Source organism: Haemorhous mexicanus, chromosome 9 (genome assembly GCF_027477595.1).
Source record: "Haemorhous mexicanus isolate bHaeMex1 chromosome 9, bHaeMex1.pri, whole genome shotgun sequence".
In the NCBI taxonomy this organism is placed as follows: Eukaryota; Metazoa; Chordata; class Aves; order Passeriformes; family Fringillidae; genus Haemorhous; species Haemorhous mexicanus.
In genome coordinates this window covers 508,281-533,444 of record NC_082349.1, presented here as the reverse complement: position 1 = coordinate 533,444, position 25,164 = coordinate 508,281, and the positions used below count along the sequence as shown (strand labels likewise).

The 25,164-nt window shown below is 50.9% G+C and overlaps 1 protein-coding gene and 1 long non-coding RNA gene across 2 annotated transcripts; one reads left to right on the top strand and one right to left on the bottom strand.

Moving 5' to 3' along the window:
• Positions 1–1,919: 1,919 nt before the first annotated feature.
• ERICH3 (glutamate rich 3) lies at positions 1,920–24,697 on the bottom strand. The gene is given in 19 exon segments (XM_059853530.1): positions 1,920–1,968; positions 1,970–2,004; positions 2,006–3,919; positions 5,081–5,271; positions 6,038–6,178; positions 6,461–6,925; positions 8,254–8,478; positions 10,291–10,676; positions 12,896–13,091; positions 13,856–14,030; positions 14,641–14,853; positions 16,180–16,249; positions 16,251–16,297; positions 16,765–16,842; positions 17,491–17,610; positions 19,374–19,445; positions 20,067–20,192; positions 20,782–20,875; positions 23,952–24,697. Coding segments are annotated over 19 exon segments (4,617 nt in total). The 5' UTR covers positions 23,972–24,697.
• Positions 10,590–12,085, top strand: LOC132330819 (uncharacterized). Its single transcript, XR_009487447.1, has 2 exons — positions 10,590–11,045; positions 11,278–12,085. It is a non-coding gene; the product is annotated as an uncharacterized LOC132330819 (long non-coding RNA).
• Positions 24,698–25,164: the final 467 nt, after the last annotated feature.

The window sequence follows — 25,164 nt, the reverse complement described above, 5'->3', positions numbered from 1 at the left end:
CATATGTGTTCCTAACCACAGGATTCTTTCCCCCAGCTGTTACAACCATACACATGACTGTCATTTAGAAATATTTCAAGACTGCTAAATAATGATCTGTCAGCATTCCAGTTCCTCACAGTCACACTGCTCTGTTCATCAAGGCCTTCTCTGATGCCCTGGGTCTCCTGCAGCCCCAGAGGGGTTCCCAGGGAATCTCTGCCAAGGCAAATCCCTGCATCCCTCTCTGTCTCTGCTCACCTGTCCCCCTGGAATTGCCGCCCCTGTGTCCGAACGCCCAGGTGTGGCCACGCCCACAGCCCAGGGCATGAGCTTTAGAGGGGTACCTGCACAAGGCAGCTTTGGTGGCACAAACACTCACCCCAACATCAGTCAGCCCATTGGCAAGCAGAGACAGACACTGAAGCTCAGGCCCTGCTGCACTGGCAGGGCTTATTCCTGCAGTTAAACCCCTGGCACAAACTGAAGGAGCTCCACAGACTGGTACAGGTATTTAATAGGCCTGAGTGAACACACAGGCATGGGTATGGACAGAGAAAACACAGCACTCTGAGACATGTGCAGAGTGAACACACAAATGCAACCAGCTCTAGTACAGGAACGTCTCTAGGAGCAAACACACAGCAACCACTCGCTCACGTCTGAGTTTCCATGTATATTGATCTGGAGTGACTCACAGCACCAATCCACTCAAAATCCTGCTCACTTCAGTGTCTTTTCCCTGCTTGAAAACACAGTTACAGCCCCCCACTCTGTGGGGCTGAGTCTGCTGCACCCACCAAGCTTGGGGTGCCTAGAGGCTGCTGCACACCCGGCCCCAGGAGCCCAGCCCACAAGGGTCCTGGGGCCCAGTGTTGCCAGAGGTGCAGCAGGGCTGAGAAAAGCCTTGGGCAGCAGAGAAGGGCAACCAGGCTGAGACAACTCTAAACTGACCATCCTCCTGGCAGCCTCAGCTGAGGTTCCACGGACCACTCCTGAGTGACTCCAGCAAAAGCAGAAGGCCAAGCTTTATGCATTTACAAATACTTGTTAGAATTGTTCTGATTTAAAAACTTCCAACAACATTTCCACGTGCTGAGAATGCCCTGAAATGTGGCCAGCAGCAAGCCTGGGTGCCCAAGGGGAGGGAAGCCCCCCTGGCACACACACTCCTGGCACAGGGGGCACTGTGCATGCAGGAGGGCTCCCCTCCCCTGGCACAGGTGGGGAAGATGCCAGGATAAAAGCCCTGCCTGCCTGCAGAAGAAAGCGGTGCCTCGGGGAGGAGGGGAAGTTCAGTCAGCCCAGTATTTCTCTGGTTTTCAAGAAAAACAAGGCAGACAGCTGTGGAACAATCCTTGTGATTACTGTCCTCGTCCTTCCAAAGGAGTGCTGCTTCCTGGGCTGGCAAACACGAGCTTGTTTCAGTTGTCTGCTGACGCTGAGGAGCTGCTCCAGTGAAACGTGACAGGTGGCTGTGCTACTCACAGGGCGAAGAGAGGGGTGACATCCCAACCGGCACGAACCCACGGCCAGCTGAGTGCATGTGGCAGGACACAACGCTGAGGGGCTGCAGAAAAAGCTCAGAGCAGAGTTTCCTCCCCATCCTCTTCTGAGGACACGGTGAGCGGGTCTGGGTTTGCACTATCCTACAGAACAACAACCAAACATCACAGAAAGCGTGCTGAACTCGGAGCTGCTGAGGTACTGCTGTGACACCTCCTAAAGGAGAGGCCAGAGTAACAGGGTAGCCGAGTGCTCCCAGGGCTCACCCGATGCCACCAGAACCGCGACATGCTCCCGGAGGGAGGGAGGGAGGGCGGAGGGCTGTGAGAATTAGTGCCGCAGCAAAGGGATTTATTTGCACGGGATTTTGGGAATAGGAAACAATGCAGAAGCCGCCACCCAAAAGGATTTACCACCCCCTGACCCAGCTACCATCAGCAGACATTTAAGGAACGGATAAGGAATGGGACGAGGGGGTGCATCCCGTCTCTGACAGGAATCAGCCTGGGCACTGCTGGGGGCAGTGGCTGCCCCTCGCAGGACTCACCTGACGGGAGCTGCGCCTCTCGCCCACGTCAGCGGCTGCCGGGACACCTGGGCTCCCTCCGACGGGACTGTCCTTCCTCTGCTCCCCGGCTCCAGCAGCGGGCCCGGCACTCGCCGCGACATCGGCCACCTCGCCCCCTCTCGTGTTCTCACGGGCACTCGGCTGCTCCCCCCCGGCTTCCCCTCCCGCCGGCTCCATGCCCTCCTCCTGCCGCCCGTGCTTGCCCCGCGCCGCGCCTGTCCCTGGAGCCGCCGGCTGTGGCTGGGTGCCCGGGCACAGCCCCTCGCCTCCCGCGGACCCTCCTCTCCCCCTCGGTGCCACTCCCCCGTGCCCGGGGCCAGGGGCGCTCGGGGCGCTCTCTGCAGCGGGCTGTTCCCCCGGCGCCCCTGCTCCGAGCCCCTCTCGGTGCCCTGGGGGCCCGAGCGGCTCCGCGCCCGGCTCCTGCTCCCGGCCCTGGGCTCCGGCCGGCCCCGCTCCCCGTGCCTCGCCCCCTCCTGCCGCCTCCCGCTTCCCCGCTCGCCCAGCAGCCGCAGGTGCCCCGGCCAGTCCTTCCCCGGCCCCCCCAGGCTCCCCGCCCGCCCCCCCTGCCGTGGCTGCCACCTGCTCTACCCCTGCCCCGCTCTGTGCCCCCCGCGCTGCTCCTGTCACCCCCTCCTGTGCCATCGCCCCTGTGCCCGCCCCGGGCACTGCCAGCCCCCCGGGCAGGGCTCCTGGCCCGGCCTGGCCGCCCAGCACAGCGATGGCCACCAGCCCGGGCTCCCCTGCCCGGGTCCCGCATAGCCCCGCCGCCTCGCCCACCACCCCCTCCCCGGGAGACCTCCCCTTCCCTCTCACTTGCCCACACCTCAGCCACCCCTCTGTCCCAGCTGCCGGCTCCTTTGAACCTGCTGCTCCATCTGTGCCCTCCTCTTCCTCCCCCGAGCCCGCTCCGGCCACCCCTGCAGACCCTCCCAGCGCCTCTGCTTCGGGTTTTCCTTCCACTGCTCTCTCTGACTCTGCTTTGCTGTCCTCAGATGGGTTTCCACTCCAAAGTGCTTCCGCTGCACCCTCCTCCTCCTCCTGCACTGCCAGTGTCTCCTCCACCTGTGATGACCCTTCAGTGACAGGAGCCCCCCGAGCAGCCCCCCGTGCCCTTAAGCCAGGTGCCACTTCCAGTAGAGGACCCTTGTCAGGTTCCACAGACTCTTCCATCGTGTCCTCCACTCTCTGGAGAGTCTGAGCACTCTCAAGTGCTGCTGCAGCTCCTGGGACAGCTTTCCCCATCTCCATCCACTCTTCCTCTGACACTTTCAGCTGGGAAAACTGACTTGGCTTTACAAACCCTTCCCCTCCAGGCATTGCTTCTGTTTCCATATCCCCTAGTGCTTCCCAGAGAACCCCAGGCTTCCTCATAGCCTCCTCTCCTTCAGAAAAGTCTTCTTCAACAGCCTTTTTTCCTTCAGGGCCCACGGCTCTGGCATTCCCATCTGCTGCCACATCAGCATCCTCCACAGGCTCCTCTCCCTCTGACACAGCACCCACCACCGTGTCCTTCCCTGCAGACCCTCCCTGCCCTGCTTCGGACCCTGGCTCACCCACCTCCTCCTCTGCTGCCGGCCCTACTGCTCCTTCGAGGCCTTCCTCTGCAGCCTCCTCCTCACTGGTGCCCCCAGCCCCGTCCTGCCCCTGGGGCACGGCTCTGTCTGCCTCCCATCCTGGCAGTGCCCCAGCTGCCACCTTTCCCAGTGCCACCTCTCTGTCCATCCCCTTCACCAGCACCTCCTGCTCCCCAGGTGACCCCTCTGTGCCCAGCTCCTCTGCCTCCCCTGTCCCCTTTCCTTTCGGCTGTTCCCGTGCCACGGTGCCCTCCTCAGGTGCGGATTCCTCCAGCGCATCCCCCGTGCCTGCCTGGGACAGCGCATCCCCCGTGCCTGCCCGGGCCAGCGCATCCCCCGTGCCTCCCTGGGCCAGCACAGCCCCCGTGCCTGCCCGGGACAGCGCATCCCCCGTGTCTGCCCGGGCCAGCGCATCCCCCGTGCCTCCCTGGGACAGCGCATCCCCCGTGCCTGCCCGGGACAGCGCATCCCCCGTGCCTGCCCGGGCCAGCGCATCCCCCGTGCCTCCCTGGGCCAGCACAGCCCCCGTGCCTGCCCGGGACAGCGCATCCCCCGTGTCTGCCCGGGCCAGCGCATCCCCCGTGCCTCCCTGGGACAGCGCATCCCCCGTGCCTGCCCGGGACAGCGCATCCCCCGTGCCTGCCCGGGACAGCGCAGCCCCCGTGCCTGCCCGGGACAGCGCATCCCCCGTGTCTGCCCGGGACAGCGCATCCCCCGTGCCTGCCCGGGACAGCGCATCCCCCGTGCCTGCCCGGGACAGCGCATCCCCCGTGCCTCCCTGGGCCAGCGCATCCCCCGTGCCTCCCTGGGCCAGCGCATCCCCCGTGCCTCCCTGGGCCAGCGCATCCCCCGTGCCTCCCTGGGCCAGCGCAGCCCCCGTGCCTGCCTGGGCCAGCGCATCCCCCGTGCCTGCCTGGGCCAGCGCATCCCCCGTGCCTGCCCGGGACAGCGCATCCCCCGTGCCTGCCCGGGACAGCGCATCCCCCGTGCCTGCCTGGGCCAGCGCATCCCCCGTGCCTGCCCGGGCCAGCGCATCCCCCGTGCCTGCCCGGGACAGCGCAGCCCCCGTGCCTGCCCGGGCCAGCGCATCCCCCGTGCCTGCCCGGGACAGCGCATCCCCCGTGCCTGCCCGGGACAGCGCATCCCCCGTGCCTCCCTGGGCCAGCGCATCCCCCGTGTCTCCCTGGGCCAGCGCATCCCCCGTGCCTGCCCGGGACAGCGCATCCCCCGTGCCTCCCTGGGCCAGCGCATCCCCCGTGTCTCCCTGGGCCAGCGCATCCCCCGTGCCTGCCCGGGACAGCGCATCCCCCGTGCCTGCCCGGGACAGCGCATCCCCCGTGCCTCCCTGGAGCAGCGCATCCCCCGTGCCTGCCCGGGACAGCGCATCCCCCGTGCCTCCCTGGAGCAGCGCATCCCCCGTGCCTCCCTGGAGCAGCGCATCCCCCGTGCCTGCCTGGAGCAGCGCATCCCCCGCCCCTGCAGCTTTTCCTGCGGCCTCTCCGCTGCCAGCTTCTCCCTCAGCAGCCCCGTCCTGCTCCAGGGCTTGTCCCGGCCCTGTCACCTCCCCTGCTCGCAGCGCCTGTCCTGCTGCCTCCTGCACATCCAGGCTTCTCCTCCCTTCTGCCGGGAATCTTCCATCCGGTGCTGTTAGGAGATAATCAGACATTGGCTTGCTCAGCACCCTGTCGGTGTGACATGCTTCACAGGGTTAGTGCTAAAGGTGCCATTTCTGCCCAGCCAGGAGGGACATCGGCCTGGGCACCCAAAGAGAACTTGCTCTGCTGCTTCTCATACATCCCTGCACTCTGACCATGATTTAGTACTGCTCTTCTGGCATCTGGCATAAAGAATTTATCTAAAAATGTTGGCGCAAGGCCAGTCATGCTTGTCCTGCCTGCTCTGCCTCCCTCCCTACCTGCAGGGAGCTCATGTGTGTGTGCAACACCTGTAAGCCTGAGAGTGACACTCAGAAAGTCAGAAACAGCTGACAAATTGCTCATGTGAAATTTGCACAGAAAAGACAAAGAACATTCAGCTTCCTGTGGATTCTGGAATTACACCAGGGAATAATACAGGGTTAATTCCTGCCCCTGGGAACCAAGGCATTTCCCAAGGAGGCTGCACACTACCAGGAAGCACATGGTACCTCACTACATTCCTGCTTTCCACAGCTATTTCCCAACTCACAGTTTTGTCATGGCCTGGATTCTTCTCCTAGAACCATTTAACGGCCAAAAAAGCATTAATTATCCATGACTACTGATGCCAGCTAGTCATCACCTGATTTTTTACAAGTTAGGAAAGAAAAAAAGCATCAGGAGACTTTGATAGCCAAAGGAAAGGGAAAGGGCAAACACTTCCATTAAAAGATTTCAGATAATCCTTGTCTCTGACTGACGGCCAATCTTACCTCCACTGGCACCACACTCTGTATTTGCTGTGTTCTTTTCTTCCTCATTGGCACACAAATCACCAGGCTCAGGGTCAGAATTCACAGGATGATCCTTTCTGGCTGCTTTTTCCTCCTGGACTGGTTTGCAGTCTTCAGAAACTATCACAAAGAAAACAGGAAGCAAGAAAGAGAAACCATTAAAGAGCAAAAGGAGAGTAGAAGCCATTCAGTCATCTCAGCTTTTAAATGGTTTGAAATTCATTTTTTGGACAAATCATTGCACTTGAAACACTAGCAGAGAAACACTGAGCCCGTGTTAATGTTCTGAGTGGATACTGAGCTCACAGCAGCTCCAGCAGCTCCCCATGCTGCACCACAAACGAGTGCAAGGCAAAGAGAGCAGCACAGGCATGCAGAGCCGTGCAGGGAGACTGTACTCACCACCTCCTTCCCCACACCAAGGACACTCTTGGTTGCCATCCTCCATGCTCAACACCCTGCTTTCCCAAGGCACTGGAGGACATTCCTCCTCCTCCTCATTTCTGTCACTTTCTCCTGACCCAGTCTGTTTGAATTCCCCATTAACCTCAGGATTTTGATGCTGAACTGCCATTATGTTTTCATGAAAAATTCTAGTATCTTCCCTTGCTGTTAGATCTTCTGGTTTTGTCTTTTCTGCTTCATCTATTCCTTTCTTTTCCAGTGCAGAATTCTCCTGATTTTCCTCCACTCTGAGCAGTTTCTTCTCCCCATTCTCCTTTCCATAGTGTGTATGTGCTGCACTATCAGATGTACTTTTGCAGTCCTCTTTGCAATTCACGTGGTCTGGCTTCAATTCAGCCTGAGAGTCAGTCTCAGTGCTGCACTGAGTGCTCATGGATGAGAGAGAGTCTGCAGGCCTTCTCTCTGAAAACAGCAAATTTGAATTTAGTGTTTGTCACTAAACCTCTGCGTTCCCTGGGCACTCACAAAGGGACACAGTCCCATCCAACAGCAGTCTCTGAATTACAGCATCTGAGGATATTGTGACAAAATTCCAGTAAGTGTAAACAGAAGAACATTGCCCAGATGTCTGAAGTATTAAAATTAAAGTCATTTAAGGTGGAGGGTTTTTTTCTGATAATAGAAATAAATCAAAGAGTATCTCTATCAATCACACAGAAATACACCTCCAAATGCACCTCTAAATATGGCTCAGACAGGGTTTAGCACAGACTCTTGAGCTTCATTTGATAAAAGACTTCAACCACAGCAACAATCCCTCAGTGCCCTTCTGTTAACTCATTGAATATTAGAAAGATCTCCAAAACCATGTGTAAACCCTTCTGGTTGAACTGGAGATGAAATTCACTGTCTCCTCTAAAAAAACATACTGGTATCATCATATTACATTCATAAATGGAAAATCTGAGGGGAAAAAAAAGCCATAATCCTTCATCTAACAGTGAGCTGAACAGCAGAGCTGTCTGCTGCCCAGCCTTGCTGCTGTCCACAATCTGCACGGGTTCAAGAAGAGATTGATCTAACTCAAGACCGAAAAATCTAGTCAGGCCAAGAAAATAAAAGTGTCAGGGCTATAATCCATGCAGAAGGGCATGTTCTGAAAAACATGTTGCACCAAGAGACCTTACAGCCCCTTTTGAAGATTCCCACTCAGAGTACCATTCCTCCATCACGGGAAAACCGAGCAGGTCCCTCCACAGACAGAATCACAGAATCACAGAATCAGCTGAGCTGGAGGGGGCCCACGAGGATCACCCAGTCCAACTCCCAGCCCTGCACTGCACCATCTCCTTTCCCTGCAGACAATCTAACTATTTCCAGATCTCTGGCACAGCCAAATAAATTAGGGCCATATTCAGGCCCCTAAAGACAGCAGTTTTACAACCCAGGGGGGCCTGTCAGGTGTCCTGGGACCCCTCAGAAGGTGTAAGGGGTCACAGATCCCCACGTGTGAGTGCCTGCTGGCATGGAGGGCTGTCCTGCCAAGGTTCTGGGAGCCTGCCTGCTCCATCTCCATCTCGACACAGCTCAGCAAAGGCCCATCTCCCACTGCCAGGGGCTGCCTGCACTTCAGTGGCACAGTTAATTGCAGATAAAACAGCTGTCTTTGGCATTTCAGGAGGAAGGGCATAGGTTTTCCTATGCAGGCTCAGCATACATACTGGACACATGCCAGCTGTAAAACATGCATCAGGTCAGCTTCTCCAAGCCTCGTTATGAACAAAACCAACCTGGTAGATCATCTTCAGAGTCCCTGTCATCATAATATCTGCCACTTTTATCTTTCTCACTGTCAGAGGCCTGCAGTGCCTTCTGAGATGAGGTTTCACTCTCCTTTCCATAGTCTAAATTATGGTTTTTATCATCTGAGGATGACTTTGACATTCCATTCATTTGATCACCAGTCTGTCCCTCTTCATTAACTTCTTCATCTGCTTCAAAATCTTCATCATATTCTAAAATAGAAAAATTGTACTGTGAGACAGGAAACAGAATTCACAATTAAAATAGTTCTTTTTAAGCAGACAGAAACACTGAGCCAGTGTTAACATTCTGAGTTGATATTAATTAACATCATTAATCTCCTTTTGCCCTTGAATTTGTACAGTCTTTTTAAAGCCATGAGAGAATCTAAGACCACAGACAGGAATTGTAAGAGCATATTATCATAAAAAAACATTGTGTTCTTCATAGAGTAGCAAAAGTGTAGCAAAACTACAGGTGTGGGTAATACATTAAAACAAAAATAAACAAAATTACCAACCATGGAAAGTACTAGAAAAGTTTAGAGCAGGGAAAGCTCAGAAATTAAATGTAAGAATCTCTTATAACTGGAGAAAAACTGGTTGTGATGAAAAAAATTACAAGCAATTGAGAAAGCTGGAGAAAGGTAATATATTACAGTGCAAAGTACAATAAATGTATATTGACATGGCTAAATAGCAAAGGGTCCTATAAGCTCAGTGAATTTAATGAACTGCAGCCAAAGGGCACTGCAGAGGCACTCTGTTATCACAGTGCTCTGACGTGCTCCTCCAGGGCCCAGGGGAAAGCCCAGTACAAACAAAGCCTGCACAGAATTACCACTCTCATGTCCACGTTCTGGAATTCAGCCAGGCACTAGCCTGACAAGCCTGACATCTGAGAGGTCACAGAGTGAGCTGGAAGGGATCCACACGGATCCTCGAGCCCAGCTCCCGGCCCTTCACCTGGCCTGGCTCTGGAGGTGAAGACCCCCCTCATGCAGAGGCATCAGAGAAGCTCCCCTTCCCCAAAGCTGTGCTGTGACATCCCAGGCACACCACAGGGACATCGGGGATTCCCACCCAAAATCCAGACCTGCCCTGCTGCCGCGGGCTCCCTGCACACGCAGGGAACACACCTGCACCACGCAGGCCAGCTGCACTGCTGCCACGCCAGCTGCACTGCTGCCTCGCCAGCTGCACTGCTGCCACGCCAGCTGCACTGCTGCCACGCCAGCTGTCCCTTGTGCCCATCATCCTCACTTTGCTGATTTATTGCTGCCCTCCTTTCCTTCCATCAGGGCTTTTAATGTACAGAAGTGACAGAACACCAAGGACAGAAATGAAGAGTTCCTGATGCAGAATCAGTTAGGCAAACAAACAATTACCAAGACAATGAGAACTAAGGGAATAAGGAGATTTATTTTTCTGTATTAAAAATCAATTGAGATTCCAACTGCAGTGTTGGCAGTGAGGTCTCTGTCAGAAGGAGTTCCTGAAGGATAAAGGCTTCATTAATCCCAAACACACATCCGGAGGGACTAACGACTCTCAGATGAGTAGCAACACTGCAGAGCTGTGAAAGCAAAAATAGGAATAGGAAGTAGGAATTAAAATCTCTCTGTGAGTGTGATCGCCTCCAAAGAAGATTATGATAAGGAGGAAGTAAAGGCAGAGACTGAGCTTGATGCCTCTTGCATAGCTGAGTACACCTTCCAGTATCCCAGGCTGCTCCAAGCCCCATCTGACTCGGACTTGAATGCTTCCATGGATGGGCCAGGCACAGCTGCTCTGGAGAACCTGTGTCATTGCCTCACCACCCTTCCTTACGCACTTTCTTGGCTCTTGCAAACCACCTCATCCTGTTGCATGGCTAAAAGGAGCCCCTCCAATTCTGTGGCCCAGATACAGACATCACCACATTTCTCATGCCCCAGACAAAGCTGGCGGTGCACAATCCCAGACCTTCTCCAGAACCATCCCCTCCCATTTCTCATCCCCTGCTCATGTTTGGGAATACCATACCACTTTCACTGGTGGTTGTTCCCTGAGTGGTGCCTTCGGTCTCCACAAGAGATTGGTCTACCGTTTCTACTTCTGCTTCTTCTTCTACTTCTTCTTCTTCTACTCCTTCTTCTTCTTCTACTTCTTCTTCTTCTTCCACTTCCTCTTCCTCGCAGCACTCCTCTTCAGAGCCCAGCGTTTCGTCGATAGTTTCCACGCTTTCCTCCTGGCTGGGCACGGTGAGTGACACGGAGCCCTCGATGGATTTCTGCAGCGCGCTGCTGCTGCCGCAGGGCAGGCTGTGCGCGCAGTAGGGAGAGCAGGAGCACATGTGCGACCGCGTGTAGACCTTAATCTTCCTCTTGGGAGGGTACAGCTTTTTGTCCAGACCCATGGCAAGGAAGCACCTATGCAGTAACACAAATTGGGAAGAATCACGTTTTTCTTCCTTTGAACAAGAGAGGGCGGCAGACACAGTGAGTTCAGCTTGTTATCAGCAGGGAAACGCCGCACCCATCGCCTCTGCACCGCCACCACGGCTCGCAAGGAGCAGCACCCTGAAATCCCTGGGAGCTCCCGCAACACAGATGCAGTTCTTTCTTGAAGGACACTAATGCTGCCTACACTTACAGGTGACAACTGACACACAAACGGAACCAAAACACAAGTGCTCATTAATTTGAAGGTGCACCGAGCACTGGCTGTGAAGACAGACCCACTGAGAAAGGCAGAGAAGCTCTGACGTGTTCTGGATCCAGATGCTGCTGTGACTCCCGGTAGTGTGATAACTGAGGGTTTGTGGATAAGACTGGGGCTTTCTGTACTTACCTGCTGGGTCTAAGAACTGTGGGGGAAGAAGAAGGTTGAAAGTTAGTAATTTTCTGTTTCTGTTCCATTACCTACTTAAAAAAACCCCAAACAGATGGAAAACAAAGCATTTTGAATGAGTTGTTGTTGAGACTGCCCCTCTTGTACAAAATGGAGTGATATGCTCCCTCTCTCTCTCAGTGTCAGGAGCTGTGCAGAAATGCTGGACCGTGGCCCGCAGAAAGCTCTCAGACCAAGGCCTGCAGCATGGTACAGAAATCACTGCAGCATCGCCCCGTCGTGAGCCAAAGCCTTGACCCACCAGGGACTTTTACTGGGAACCAGAGTGGGCATTCAATGGACATCACAGAGCAGAAAACAAACCCAAGAGCACTTGGCCTGAAGGGGTGTGAAACAGTTCTCATTTATGGGGAAAATCAGGTTAATGGAGATGATTTTTAGTCATCATATAAGGTTGGCTGGATTGATAAGAGGCAGGAAAAGAGAGATATCACTAAGAGTAAGAGGGAAAGGGGGACAGAAAGGGGGAGTAACTTAGGAATTCATTAATCCAGTTTTTGGATACTATATTAAATTCTGAAAATGCACTTCAAATCTTTATAGAAATCACAAAAAGCTAGAATTGGGGCATTTCCTAAAATCTATTGCCACTATAGCCATTCTGAATTCAGATGCTTCTCACTCCTTTGAACATGCAATGAACATGCAATGAACATAAATCATGTTCGTTGTTAGACTGAAGCAAAAACTATGGTACAATAAAATATAATTTTTTTCTTAGAATTCAGTCCTTATCTGAAGGAACAGAGTACACCTCTATGAAGGGTCTCTTGTTCCAACTGCCAGATGCTCTTTTAAAAATTATTTATTAAAAATAACACAAAAGATATTAAATTATCCTCATGTCCATAAGTTTATGTATGGCCTGAATTAACAATTACAGAAAAGGAAGATTTTATGAAAATTAAAGTCTCTTGGCAGAACCACAGATGTTGGTCACAGCACTGACATTTGCCCAAGACCCTTCTGCGCAGATTTGGTTTCTGAACCATGGCAAATATTCAGTGCTGCCTTATTCTGAAGCTAGGACGATTACAACAGAATTTCACTGGAGAGGCAGAGCTGTTTAAGAATCAATTATCACCAAAAAAGCCTCTGGAAACCACAGCTAATTGAGCAGCACACTTGGTATTTATTCCACTGCCACTGTGCCACAGCCACAAGGGTGGCACATGTAGCCCACCCCAGAACCACTGCCCCGTGCTCCAGCACAGGCAGTGTCCCCACTCTGTGCACACACCACGGGGAGGCTGAGCAGCCTCGGGAACTGGCTGTGCCCTGGATGGGAGACCCTGATGGGGAACCTGAGCAGAGCAGCCTCGGGAACTGGCTGTGCCCTGGATGGGAGACCCTGACAGGGAACCTGAGCAGCCATGGGAACTGGCTGTGCCTTGGATGGGAGACCCTGATGGGGAACCTGAGCAGCCACAGGAACTGGCTGTGCCTTAGATGGAAGACCCTGACAGGGAACCTGAGCAGAGCAGCCACAGGAACTGGCTGTGCTGGTGCCTTGGATGGAAGACCCTGACAGGGAACCTGAGCAGCCACAGGAACTGGCTGTGCTGGTGCCTTGGATGGGAGACCCTGACAGGGAACCTCCACCCTGCACCTTCCACAGGGCACTGAGAAACAGAGCAGGCTCCACAGAGCTGCCTGGAGCCAGGGAGATGAAAGCAGAGAAACAAGTTAGAAACTCTCTAAGCTAAGTCCTTGTGGGCAAAGTGCACTTTATCCCTACCTGTAGCAAGGAGGTGCTCCTGCCACATGGAGCACCCTGAAGTAGGTGTTTCTGCGTCGCAGCCGGGACGGCCTCTTACTCTGGAAGCCTCTGTACTCACAGCAACAGCTCAGCCTGTCAACTTGGAGCCCGTTGAGATAAAAGGTGAGGCTGAACGGGTAGCCCAGGTACCTCTTAGAGATGAACTGGAAGGTATCTGCAATTACAGAAAGCAAGGGTTCAAAGAAAACCATTGTGCTTCACTGTCAGCCTGTAGCAACTGCTGCATCTTAACTGCATCACCACAGCAGCCAGCCCCCTGTGGACAGGCACTGGGGTTCTCAGGTCTGTTCAATAGCTGGTTCAACTCTACCCCTCCACACACGCAGCCCTGGCTCTGGCCAGCCCCAGAATCCTAAGGTGGGACAGCTAGGACAAGTGTCACACTGCCAGTTTGGCCACTCACTGCTACAGCAGGACAAAGGCCAGAGCCTCCCAGCCATTTCCTGTCTCCAGTTTCCCAGAACACAATTCATCTTTTACTGCTGTGATGAAATTGCACTCACACAAAAAGAGATGGGAACCAGGCTCCCACTATTTTTCCTTCTAGAACTTTTCCTTCTAGAATAAGAAGCAACATTCAGTGACGCATATTAGCAACTCAGATAACCCCCTTTTAAGGACAGCTTATTACTACAACTGCTCTATTAACCATATATCTCTTGAGAAAATTAGCATAAGCCCCAAGTATTTTGTTAAATCAATTCTCTAAATTCTTCTACTATCATTGCAAGAGTAATTGTAACCTGACTTTCAATCACGGGACAGTAGATCCAGGTTTAATGTGGAGGCAGATGGTATAAACACCCCGGATGCATATATCTTGACCAAGCTGAGCTGTAATCATTCTGATGTCAGGGCAAAGTTTTAGCAAAAAAACAACGTTGCCACAATCAATACGAACTCTGGTTCCATCCTTACCTCCTTCCAACAGGTCGCCTTTATAGACACAAATGTTTTCTGTTCCACAGTATTGCTGATAGACTTTGATTTCATCCTTGTGATCACGGAGTGACACATGCTTACTCTTTCCTAGGTAGATCATGGTGACCAAGGCGTTGCTGCATAATGGGGACTTGGGGAACCCGTTGGTATTCTGCAGCAGAAAATGCACAGAAATGCCTTCAGCTCCCAGCTCCAACAAGGGGCAAAAACAAAGCTCTCATCTGTGCAGCCCACACTTGAGACTTCCAGGCTTTTATCACACGTGCTGAGCTGATTAAATGGGGAAGTGTTTGTAACATGCAGAGGATGTGGGATGCATTTCCAACTGAAAACCCAAAGCATTGGATAGCCCCAGATTTCAAGGAGCGGGTTTAATGACCCATATCGTCCCACCCAGTGCGGGGTTCCTACAACTTCATTTGCAGGAGTTAAAACTGGCTGGAGACAGTGTAACTGATGCAGTGTTCATAGACTCGAGGCATGTCACAAATCCCTGAGATTCCACTGCCAGAGACAGGATCAGACCGACTGAAGCAGCAGGCTTTGAATAACTGTTGATCTAGGTTGTTGTTCAGCACCTTTTTTCTCCCCAACTGATGAAAAACACCAAATGTTTTAGTTTACAGGGACATGCATAGCAATTATGTATTTTAATAATTATACATTTTCTTTATGCAAACTAGATATACGCATCTTTCAGCACTAAGCAAAGACACCAGTGAGGAATGTAATACACCTGTATGTGGACAGAGACTACTCACATTGATCAAAAACTGTTCATTGAAAGCAGTGGTGGGATGAAACCATCTCTCTACGGGCAGCCCACGTCTGATGCCAGGGATGCACCTGTCCCCTACGTGCGGGCGGGGCGGCGGCACCGGCGCCACACGGCGACGGCGCTTGGTGGGCTGGTACGGTGACAAACCAGCCGTGTTCTGCACTGGATTCCTAAACCTTGGCTCACTGCTCTGCCCCTGGAAAAACAGTTTAATGAAGTGACACAGCTTCTGCAAAACCAGCTCCCGAGCATATGGAACTGGCCACCGTCTGACTTCTTGGTACACTGAGCAACAGGCATCCTTCTGAAACAGCTCCCTAACTCGGGGCCTGAAATTTTGCTCATGAAAATATTTCTGTGCTAAACCCCTTTCTTTTAATTTGCAAGGCAACATTCGCATTGCTTGAAAATGTCACCTTCAGAGATACAGACAGCACTGCACACCAAGCCCTGGCTCCAGCACCACCGAGATCTCATCTCAGACAGAGCCCTGCACAGCCCTGCAGCACTGCTGCTCCCTTGCAGCTGGAAGCACATGCCCAGAGCAGCCAGTCATCCAACAGAAGCATCACTTGGCACCAGTTATACAAGATGTGCTTCCTCATCTGAATAGAGATGTAGTCCTCTTGCAGAATGAAATGGACCACAGCCCACACGAGGAGGACATTACCAGAGAACAAGTTCTGTAAATGCTGCATGCTGTGGCTCTGAGTTCTGCATGGTGTTCTCAGAACTTATATCTGATCTAGCTGTTTTGTCAGTTGTGAGCTCTAAAGAAACCATTAAATCACCCATAATTTGAGTAGACATAAACAGGACAAACCAGCGAATTCTTGGAGAAAGAACCACAACCACCCTGATACACAGCAAACACAGATCAGAAGGGAGCTATTTACACCATGTCTGACAGCCAGTGGTAGCAGATCACAGTCCCACTCCAAAGCCCTCTCACCCCATGGAATGCATTTCACAAAACCAATTACATTATGTTTTTCTAGAACAGAAGACAACCCTAAATATCACTTGAAAGTAACTGCAAATATATCAAGACTATGTTTGATTCTCATTCTCTAAGCCCACTAGTGTGATTTAGTAGAAGAAATGATCAAACAAAGGAATTTTTTGCTACTTTGCAGCTCCTTTATAGACGATGATGAAAACTCGTAGGACTTGCAACTGAAAATATTCCAAAGTTTCTGGAGTCAACCAGGTGCTGCCTCTCTCTCTACATAAGAGAAAATCTACATAAAGGGAGAAAATTTTGTATGCAGAAAGATTTTATACTATAAAAGGTAAGTCACCACATTTTTCCTCACCGTGATCAAGAACTGGGCATTAGACCAGTAAGACAGTGTCTTGAAAATTGAGGGGAAGTGAAAAAGGACAGTTTAAATAAAAGTTGATGCCATGTGAAAGGGATGTTCCCTGTCATGTACAGTTCTGGGAACCACAGTACTTAAAAATATTATCAAACTGTCCCTAAAGTGGGACAGTTTATTTTCAGAATGAAGTGCAGCCTCACCCCACAGGCAAATTGCCGATAATGTTCCAGTGCATGGCACTTCTGTTTGGCAGCCTTTGATACAGACCAGGGGGGGCTGCTGTATATTTCCTGGAGCTGTATTTGGTCACAAGGAACTCTACAAAAGGAGAAAGAAAACAATGACAAAATCTCAGCGTATAGCTCCCAGTGCAGAGCAGTGCCACAAAGAAAGATAATAGCACTGATGAAGATATCTGGAGGTGGTGAGTGATTTCAGGTACCTACAGGACACAACATTTTCAAGTCTGCCTCCAAAGAGCCAGACCCCTTTAGGCACCTCTAACTGACCATTCAAAACAACTCTTGGCCATGAACACAAGGTTTGCTACTATCTCATCACCACGCAGCCTTGTAGCAAACACAATGAACTCACAGAAACTGCAGCAGCGTGCTATGGACTTCAGCACATGGACCCAGGGAGAATGCACAACAAAAACGTACCTATTTTTGTTCAATATTCAGCTTTTTCTGACTGTTTTATTCCATGTTTTCCTTGTATACCCTTCAGAATACCAAGTTAAAATGTCAACATCCAACAGCACCGTTTAACTGAGGTTAACTCACCACCTCAGAGATGGCAGGCTCCTTGGATCGGTAATAATAACGTCCATCACCATAGTCAAGTCTAAGTCTGGGTCCCCTCTATATGAAAAGAAGGTCATTCAGGACTCAAAAGTTTCTCTTCAATCTGCATCAATTATCATTATTGATATAGAGAACCAGTTGAAACTGACCTAGATATTTGTTTGACCTTTGACTTCAGGCTTTAGTACCATTATATTTCAAGTATATTTTCATTATACTAACATTCCTTCTTTGCTGTTAACAAAGAGCAAAAGTCAGAGTTCCTAGACACCGCCTTCTGAAATGAGCTCCAGTCTGATTTCATTCCTTCAACTCTGTTTTCTAAAAGACACCCACCATTTTCAGGGCTTTACAACATGTATAACCTTGTCCGTAGCCCCTGCGCCCACTGACAATGCTCAACACACTGATACTGGCCTGCCTGAGGTCAGGAGGCAGCTAAAAGCGAAAGACTGAAGCAGATTCATCAGACAGCAAAGGTTTTTGGGGTTTTTTCAAGGTTCTGATGTGCCATTCCTGCAACACTAGCTTCTAGAGATCCTCTTTAACACAACCCAGCAAACAGAAAATGAGCCGCAAGTGATGAAGGATGAGGCCCTATTCCAGATTGATCCAGGCAGTGAATGCTTTGCACTAAGGTCCATGGGCACCCTGTCAGCTGCCTGTGCTTCCATGGTAGCCCATGGAGAAGCTGAAGAGACTCACCCGCTGTGAGCGACCGGTTCGTTCTCCTGACACCAAGGGACAGAGCGCGTGGTGGTTCCTCGGGGCCACTGGGGGGTGGGGGGAGTATATGTGGGACACTTCTCCCATTAATCCTTCCATCTGAAAGAAAGGAATTTATGTCTCTGAGGCACTGCATCCAAAACCAGTGATGTCTGTCTCATTACATCTTTCTTTCACTGCACAGCTGTGACAATCAGCTGGCCTGGACCCGATGGAACAGCTGGTTAAGGAAAGAAAGGAGATCATGGGAGAGTGTGAAGGACGAGCAAAAAGACTTGTCCTCACTTCTGATTCATTTTCCTGCAGCTCTCTCCAGCTGCTGACCCACTAGATTCAATTCATGTCTGTTTCTGTGTATCTCACAATTCCTGTTTTGTTTTTTAATTTGAGTGCACCTGCCACTTTCCTGCTGTGACTGCAGCCTCTCCCACCTTCTCATCTCACCAACCCAATGCCGGGATGGCAGCCCCACCAGAAACAGAGACAGCTCTGTCTCTCACCCTCCCTTGCTCAGCCATCTGCCTTTCTCCTTTCCTTTCAGATGAGCGACTCAGATGAATTCACAGAACAGATGAGGTGAGAATTAAATTACACCGCTGGCTCCAGCCAGGCTCCTGCATCCCAGCATGGCAGCACAGCACACACAGATCAGGTATCTGCAGGTGTCTTTCTGAAGGAAGCAGTTCTGGTTTATGTTCCAAAATTATTCAAGCCCAGGATACCTTGACAGGGTGCCAGAATCGCTGCTTCCATGGGGTGACTCCCTACCACAGGAGTTCCATCAGCAAACGACACCTTTGCAATTTCCATAGTGACCAGGAAAATCTCCTCCTCTCTTTACCCCATGACTGGCTTACAGATGTATTGTTTACAGTTTAACAGACCTGACTTTGTTTACCAGCTGCTCAATGAAGCAGACACCTTCTCAAAGCATTCAGGTTCCTAATACAGAAATAAAATTCTGAGCATGTTTCTGCCAAAATGAGGATGACTTCCCATATGAATTCAGGTGATTGCATGAGGAGAAGAACCATTGACTTCTATGGGATTTCCATGACTATAGCTAGAGAATCGCGTTCAACCTACATGACACCTAAATGAAGACTCCTATAACCTCTTGGATTTCTCACATGCCAGTTCTGCCCAAATCCTGTGGAGAGGCAAGCAACCAAACACACGAGCTCAGCACTCAGCAGCAGTCAAAAGCAGAGAGGTCTAGAATTACTGGGAGGAGAACGTATCTTGAATTATTCATTCTGGTATGGTACCCCATTTCAAAACAGAAATAGTAGAATGAGAAAAGGTAAAAAAATAGCAATGGTAATGAGAAGCCTGGAATGGTTCACATAAGAAAAATTCAGACTGAGGGCCTTCAGCTTGGAAAACTGAGAAGGAATGTGAAGAATGTATGTAAAACCACAGATGCCCTGGAAAAAGAGAACATTTAATGTATGTAAAACCACAGATGCCCTGGAAAAAGAGAACATTTAATAACTTTTGTCATACCGAGAAAATGGAGCATTGAACAGACATATCAGACAGCAGATACATTCATTACTATGCAGAAATGCAAGGAGGCACCATTTCCTGCAATTCAAGATTACATCACCCAACCAAGAACACTGCAGAAGTAGAATAACTAGATTCAGAAGGAATTAAATGCATAAATGGAAGCTCCTGAACTTCTGGACAAAGGACGAAGGAGATGTGACTGGGGCAGGGTCATCCTCTACTTGCCTGTTTCTTGTACTTTTCCACATCAGAGACACAGCACTTGTCTCAATGAATCACTGGTCAGGCTCATGGTTTCCACTCACCACAGGCAAAACTGCCAAGTCCCATCAGCAGTGCTGAAGCCTTACCTTGACTGGCTGCACCGTCCCTTTCCTCGCAGAATAATCAAGTCTCCTGTTCACCCCCAGCTGACGATGATGCTATCAATAAAAGAGGAAGAGAAATCCCATTACTGGCCATCATGAGGTATCAGTGTGTGCAAGAACTCTTGCTTCTGTCCTGCTTGTCTCATGCCTTCTCCCTGGCCACTACCCTCATTGAGCCTGTAATAAACCTACTGTGGATTGAATCTATTTGCATTTCACCTGCATATATTCACACAGCCAAGGGAACAACTGAGCACTGGTAAAGTTGGTAAAGTTGTAGGAACCAACCTTTCCTGATATGCCACAGGAACATGCCCAGATTTTGTACTCAGACAACATATACATAAATATGTTCAAGCTGGTTTGTTTTTATCAGAATTTCTGTAAGCAAACTCGCCCTGTGAATATCATCTCATAATCTGAGAGCTGTCAAAAAGCAATAAGGAAGCCAGGACAGTGCTTGCTCTCACAGTAGCATGGTTTGACAATGAGAAGCCCATGGAGGTTTCATGTGGGGAACCTCAGGCACAAAGTCTGTCCTTTTTCCCAGCAGGAAGGAGCCTTGCAGGGGAGCATGAGGGCACACATGGAAAACAGTCCAGTACAAGTCAGCAGCCCCTGGCTGTCAGTGAGGAAACACCTGAGAGAGCTCACACATCCTCAGTAAGGGCACACCTCAATCTCAAGGACCTTATGATATATGGCATCAGCCAAGCACTCCTGGACGTGCCTCTGGTGGTCCCTCCTTATGGCATTGAGGCGGTATTCCTTCTCAGGTATTATTCTTCCGCTCCTTGAGATCTGCCACACACAAATGGAATGTTACTGACAAGGACGAGATGAAATACTGTATGTTTTGACACAGTACAATTTCCCAGAAGACCACTTCCTCCTCCTGGTTTGTTTCCACCTCTGGAACTCACCTTCCAGCACTGTATTACCTTTGACCCCATGAACTCCACCAGCCAAATGGAAGGAGCAGCAGCCACATTTCTAACAGCCTAGGGCTCAGCCTTACCCTTCACAGGCCACTGCCCAAAGGGGTGGAAAGGATTAAACACTTGCTGCCCTACTGCACCTGCCTGTGCAAAAGAGTCACACCTAGGAGGGCACCAGTTTTTTTAACAAAATGTTCAGCATATTCGCCTTTACCAAATCCTTCAGTTTTCCATCAAACACTTCTGAAAAATAACACTGAAGCTATTTAAACAAGTCAAAGATGCTTACATTTCACAGTGTAAAAACCATGAGTGAACCAATATGATGCTGTTTATCTGCAAACTGAAACACTTTGCAGAGGGAAACTCAAATGAGCAAAAGGAAATATGGGGGGGGAAAGCATAAAAACATTTTGAATTGAATGTAGAGTTGAGGAAAACTTCAGTCTCACCAGTCCTGATTTCTGAAGATGTCGTCTTATCCTGGCATTGCTGAAATATCCAACCAGGTGTTTGTCTGTTAGACTGTTATAGGTTTCAAGAATACTGCAATAAAAAAAAAAGGGAGATGTTTCTAATCCCCTTGACTGATGAATTATTACAGTCTACATTAAACAGAGCTACCCAACAGTTTGCTACACAAAATGCTGCCTTAGTAAATCATCCTGGATTTGGTCCGGTAAATGCCCATCAGATTATGTAAAAGCAGTATCTTGTGGCCTCCTGGAAATTCATATCAGAAACACGGGACTTGTAGCTCAGGCCAAGAGCTGAGTGTGGAGCAGCGCTGCCAGCACTGCAGCAGGGGACCACCAGGCCAGCCCTGACAGCTCCTGCAGCTGCAGCTCCCACCGCAGCTCCTGGGGATAAGCCCTGACCATGGGCAGGGCAGTGGAGTGCCTGGAGCTGGAGTCCAGCTGCACAGACACAGCTCTCCAGCCACTCTGCCAGGGGCCCTGCTGCTGGCAGGGACACCTTCCACCATCCCAGGTTGCTCCAAGCCATCCAACCTGACCTGAGCACTTCCAGGGATGGGGCAGCCACAGCTTCTCTGGGCAACCTGTCCCAGGCAACCTGGCCAGCCAGGGCCTCGCTACCATCATCACAGTTACCAAAAAACTGCACCTCAGATGTGAAAGCTGAACACAGAAACTGAAGCTTTCTTAATTAACTGAATCATTCATAATTAGCAGTCACATTTTTCAACTATTCTTAGCACAACCGTATCTTCCTTCACCCTCTGGAGAATAGGACAAGTAGAGAAGTCAGTGACACTAGGATGCAGTTGGAAATACTCTAAACCTTCCACATTTGTACAGTTTGCACACTCAGGTTCATGTCACACAATACGTTCAGCCCGATCTCTGGGCTCTCTGGGCTCAAGTTGCACAAGAGACTGAACTCTTTTGTTTTCCTTGGCTGTAGATTTAAATGCACTGTGCCTCTATTACATCTCTTTCAGCTGGATAACTCAGTATATGTCTATTGCTCTATTGGCTGATCTGCCACACAAAAAAGCATATTCAAGGAAAGAAAGTAGAAATGTTTTGAAGTAAAGAGATCATGGATTTACAGGAATTTTACATGGGGTTTCACAATAACCTCAAAGGTAGCTGCCAACAATAAATTAAACTTTAAACAAACAATGTAGGTTACCCTTTTAGGCCTGTTGGTTAGACACTAGTATGATAGCAACCATTCTATGGTACCTTTTTAATCTAGAGTTTGCATTTGAAACCACCAGATTCTACCAATTTTGCTAAGTATTCATTTATGGTATCACCTGGCAACTGCATTTTGAGGCAGAGGAGAAACTCAATCCAACTCTTTTTAATTTACTTCCTTCCACCTAAGATATCCTGGACCACATAGCTAGTTAAAATGCAGCTCCCATATGAACACAGTGATGTGGCAATTTCTGTTTCACTAAAGTCTCAGAACATGTATTTTCTCATTTAAATTATGAACAGGCTGGCCCTCAAAAATATTAAGTTAAATTCAGAGTTCAAAAGGGTATTAGATGAAATAAGGAAATGTGTTGGGCCTGAACAACACCCATGAAATCATTGGAAAGAATGCAAGCAGGCCCACTGGGGTCTGGCTGTGCTGTGAGTTCCAGCCCTGGAACCCCTGTGGTCATGAAGGCTGGCATGGAACACTCGGGATGGCCAGGAACACTCCAGCAAAGCAACCACTGCTCCCATTTAGCCTGCTCCTGGTACCAACAAAAGGATAAGAGAAGCTCTTGTCTGAGCTGTCTTGTTCAAGGTTCCACTATTAAAGAACTACACAAAAACGTCACCTTTAAACCCTCTGCAACAGGCAGAAGTGCAGAACTGACAAAATCCATGTTAGGAAAAAACACAGCAAAGGGAAAGCACCAGCCTCAGACAGCTCTATACAGCCCGTGTGTCACAGTAATCACATCCCTTTTCTGGGTATTCCTGGGACTCCTTAATCTCTGCCCATTTATCCTGTTCATTCTTCTCTCTAAAAATGCTGGGGTTTTATTAGAATAGCAGACAATTTTCCTGGCACAGAACCTAAACTGACTGATCTGTAGATTCCTGGAGTATGTCTAAAGCTCTTCCCAAGATGAGTGTCATGTTTGTTTCTCTGGCACCACAGCCAGTGACAACATGTCACTCTTAGGTCAGTAATGTTATATTTGAGGCTATTTAGAATTCTATGATGCTATGATCATCAACACTATTATTTATTAACAGTATATTTGTTCTCAGCTGGCAGCTTACCCAAAGCCCTACACTCAGAGCCAGAGCTGTGCACCATGGTAAATTTTAAGACCACTCTCACTCATTTGGAAGGATATCAAGACAAAGCCACAGCAGGCATCCTTTGTGTTTTGTAAAGCAAACCTTCACAGTTGATACTTCACAGTGCAATTAAATCAGCGATCACCAAGTAAATGATGTGAGAGAGCACCAAAGCTTCAGTTATTAACTGGCAGAGTCACAGGGGATCATGGTGCCTGTGCTCTACCTGGCACCCGTCTGCCATTCCCCCCCCAGAGGAAGACAAGCCTCACAGCCACACACGGAGCTGGGAGCCAAAGGAGTGTTCTGCTGGTGATTTCTTGTGTGGCCCAGGAGCACGTTCTACCTCTGCTTACTCAGATCATCGCCCACTGCACCAGGATGTGCCAAATTCTGTCATAGAGACCTGCAGAGATTCTCTGTTGCTCGCTGTTTGTCTGTGACATCAGCTCGGGGAAGTCCGGATCCTCTGAGCTCAACGCCTGCAGTTCCGAAGGCAGGTAACTAGAGACTCACCTGCAGGGAGCAGCCCCTTCCCCACGGCTCCATCCCCCGTGCGCAGAGGAAGGCCTTACCGAACGGGAGCCCCCGGGCTGCCGGGCAGGTTCCCCGGGCTCTCTCCAGGCAGGTCGGGCACCCCCAGCCCCCTCTGTCCCCCAGCGGGCTGCAGGGAGGCGCCGCCGGGGGCCCCGAGCCCCTCACCATTCCCGCAGCGCCGAAAGGCCGGCACGGACCGGCCCCGGCCCCGGCCCCCGGCCCCCGGCCCCCGGCCCCCGGCCCCCGGCCCCCGGCCCCGGCCCCCGGCCCCCGGCCCCCGGCCCCCGGCCCCCGGCCCCCGGCCCACTCACCGGGGCTGCGGGGCGCTCATGGCAGCGGCCGCGGAGCCAGCGCTGCCGCCGCGTCCCCGGCGTCGCCAGGAGACGGAGGGAGGGACGGAGGGAGGGACGGAGGGACGGACGGGAGGAAGGGAGAGACGGGAGAAAGGGAGGGAGAGGCACAAGAGGGAGGGAGAAAGGGGAGGGGGCCGGTGCGCCGCCCGCCGCCCCAGAATCAGAGAACCCCAGAATTGTTGGGGTGGAAGGGACCTCTGGAGAGTCCAAATCCAATCCCCTGCCAAGGCAGGGTCACCTGGAACAGGTGACACAGGAACGCCTACAGGTGTGTTCGGAGTGTCTCCGGAGAGGGAAGCTCCACACCCTCCCCAGGCAGCTCTTTCCGAGCTCTGCCACCCTCCATGGAGAGCTCTTCCTCACGGTGCGGTAGAACTTCCTGTGCTTTAGTTCACGACCATTGCTCCTCATCCTGTCGCTGGGCAGCACTGGAGAGAGCCTGGCACATTCTGTGACAGCCCTTGGAAATATTTGTATGGATTGGTGAGATCCCCTCTCAGCTGTCTCTTTTCCACACTAAGCACGCCCACCTGGGGCAGTCTCCGCGTTAGAGAGATGCTTCAGATGCAACACGCCTCATCCTCTCTGCGACCCTCTGCTGGACCCTCCCCAGCAGCTTCTTGTCCTTCTGGTACTGAGGAGCCTGGAACTGGCCACAGGACTCCAGCCGGGTGGGGCTGGCGTGGGGCTGCGGGACACTGGCCCTGCAGCAATGCTGGGCTGGGAGGGGAAGGAAAAAGAAAAAACAGAAAGGAAAGATGGAAAAAGGAAAGAGAATAAAGGAAAAGGAAAAAAAAAGGGGGGGAGGGGTGGGAATATAAGAAGAAAAAGAAAATAAAATGTTAAAAACAGAAGTATGGAGAAGGCATTTTCATACAACACAGATCCAGGAACTTAAAAATATATCATGAGGTGACAGGATGCACTTCCAATGTCAATCCTGGTTTCCATCTCTCAAGTCCAGATGACAGGAAGCACCGAAGTGTGCACTGGCAACAGACACCCAATTTACTGAAATAAAGGAGACACAACCACCCTTCAAGGTTTGTTTTTCCTTTCTTCCTGCAGTTCTTGCGAGTCTCAGTTGAAGTACAAATTTACAGATTAATGCCTCCAGGGACCAGAGTGACTGATGTGAGCGGAGATCCCTGCAGTGAGGAATAGCAGGGAG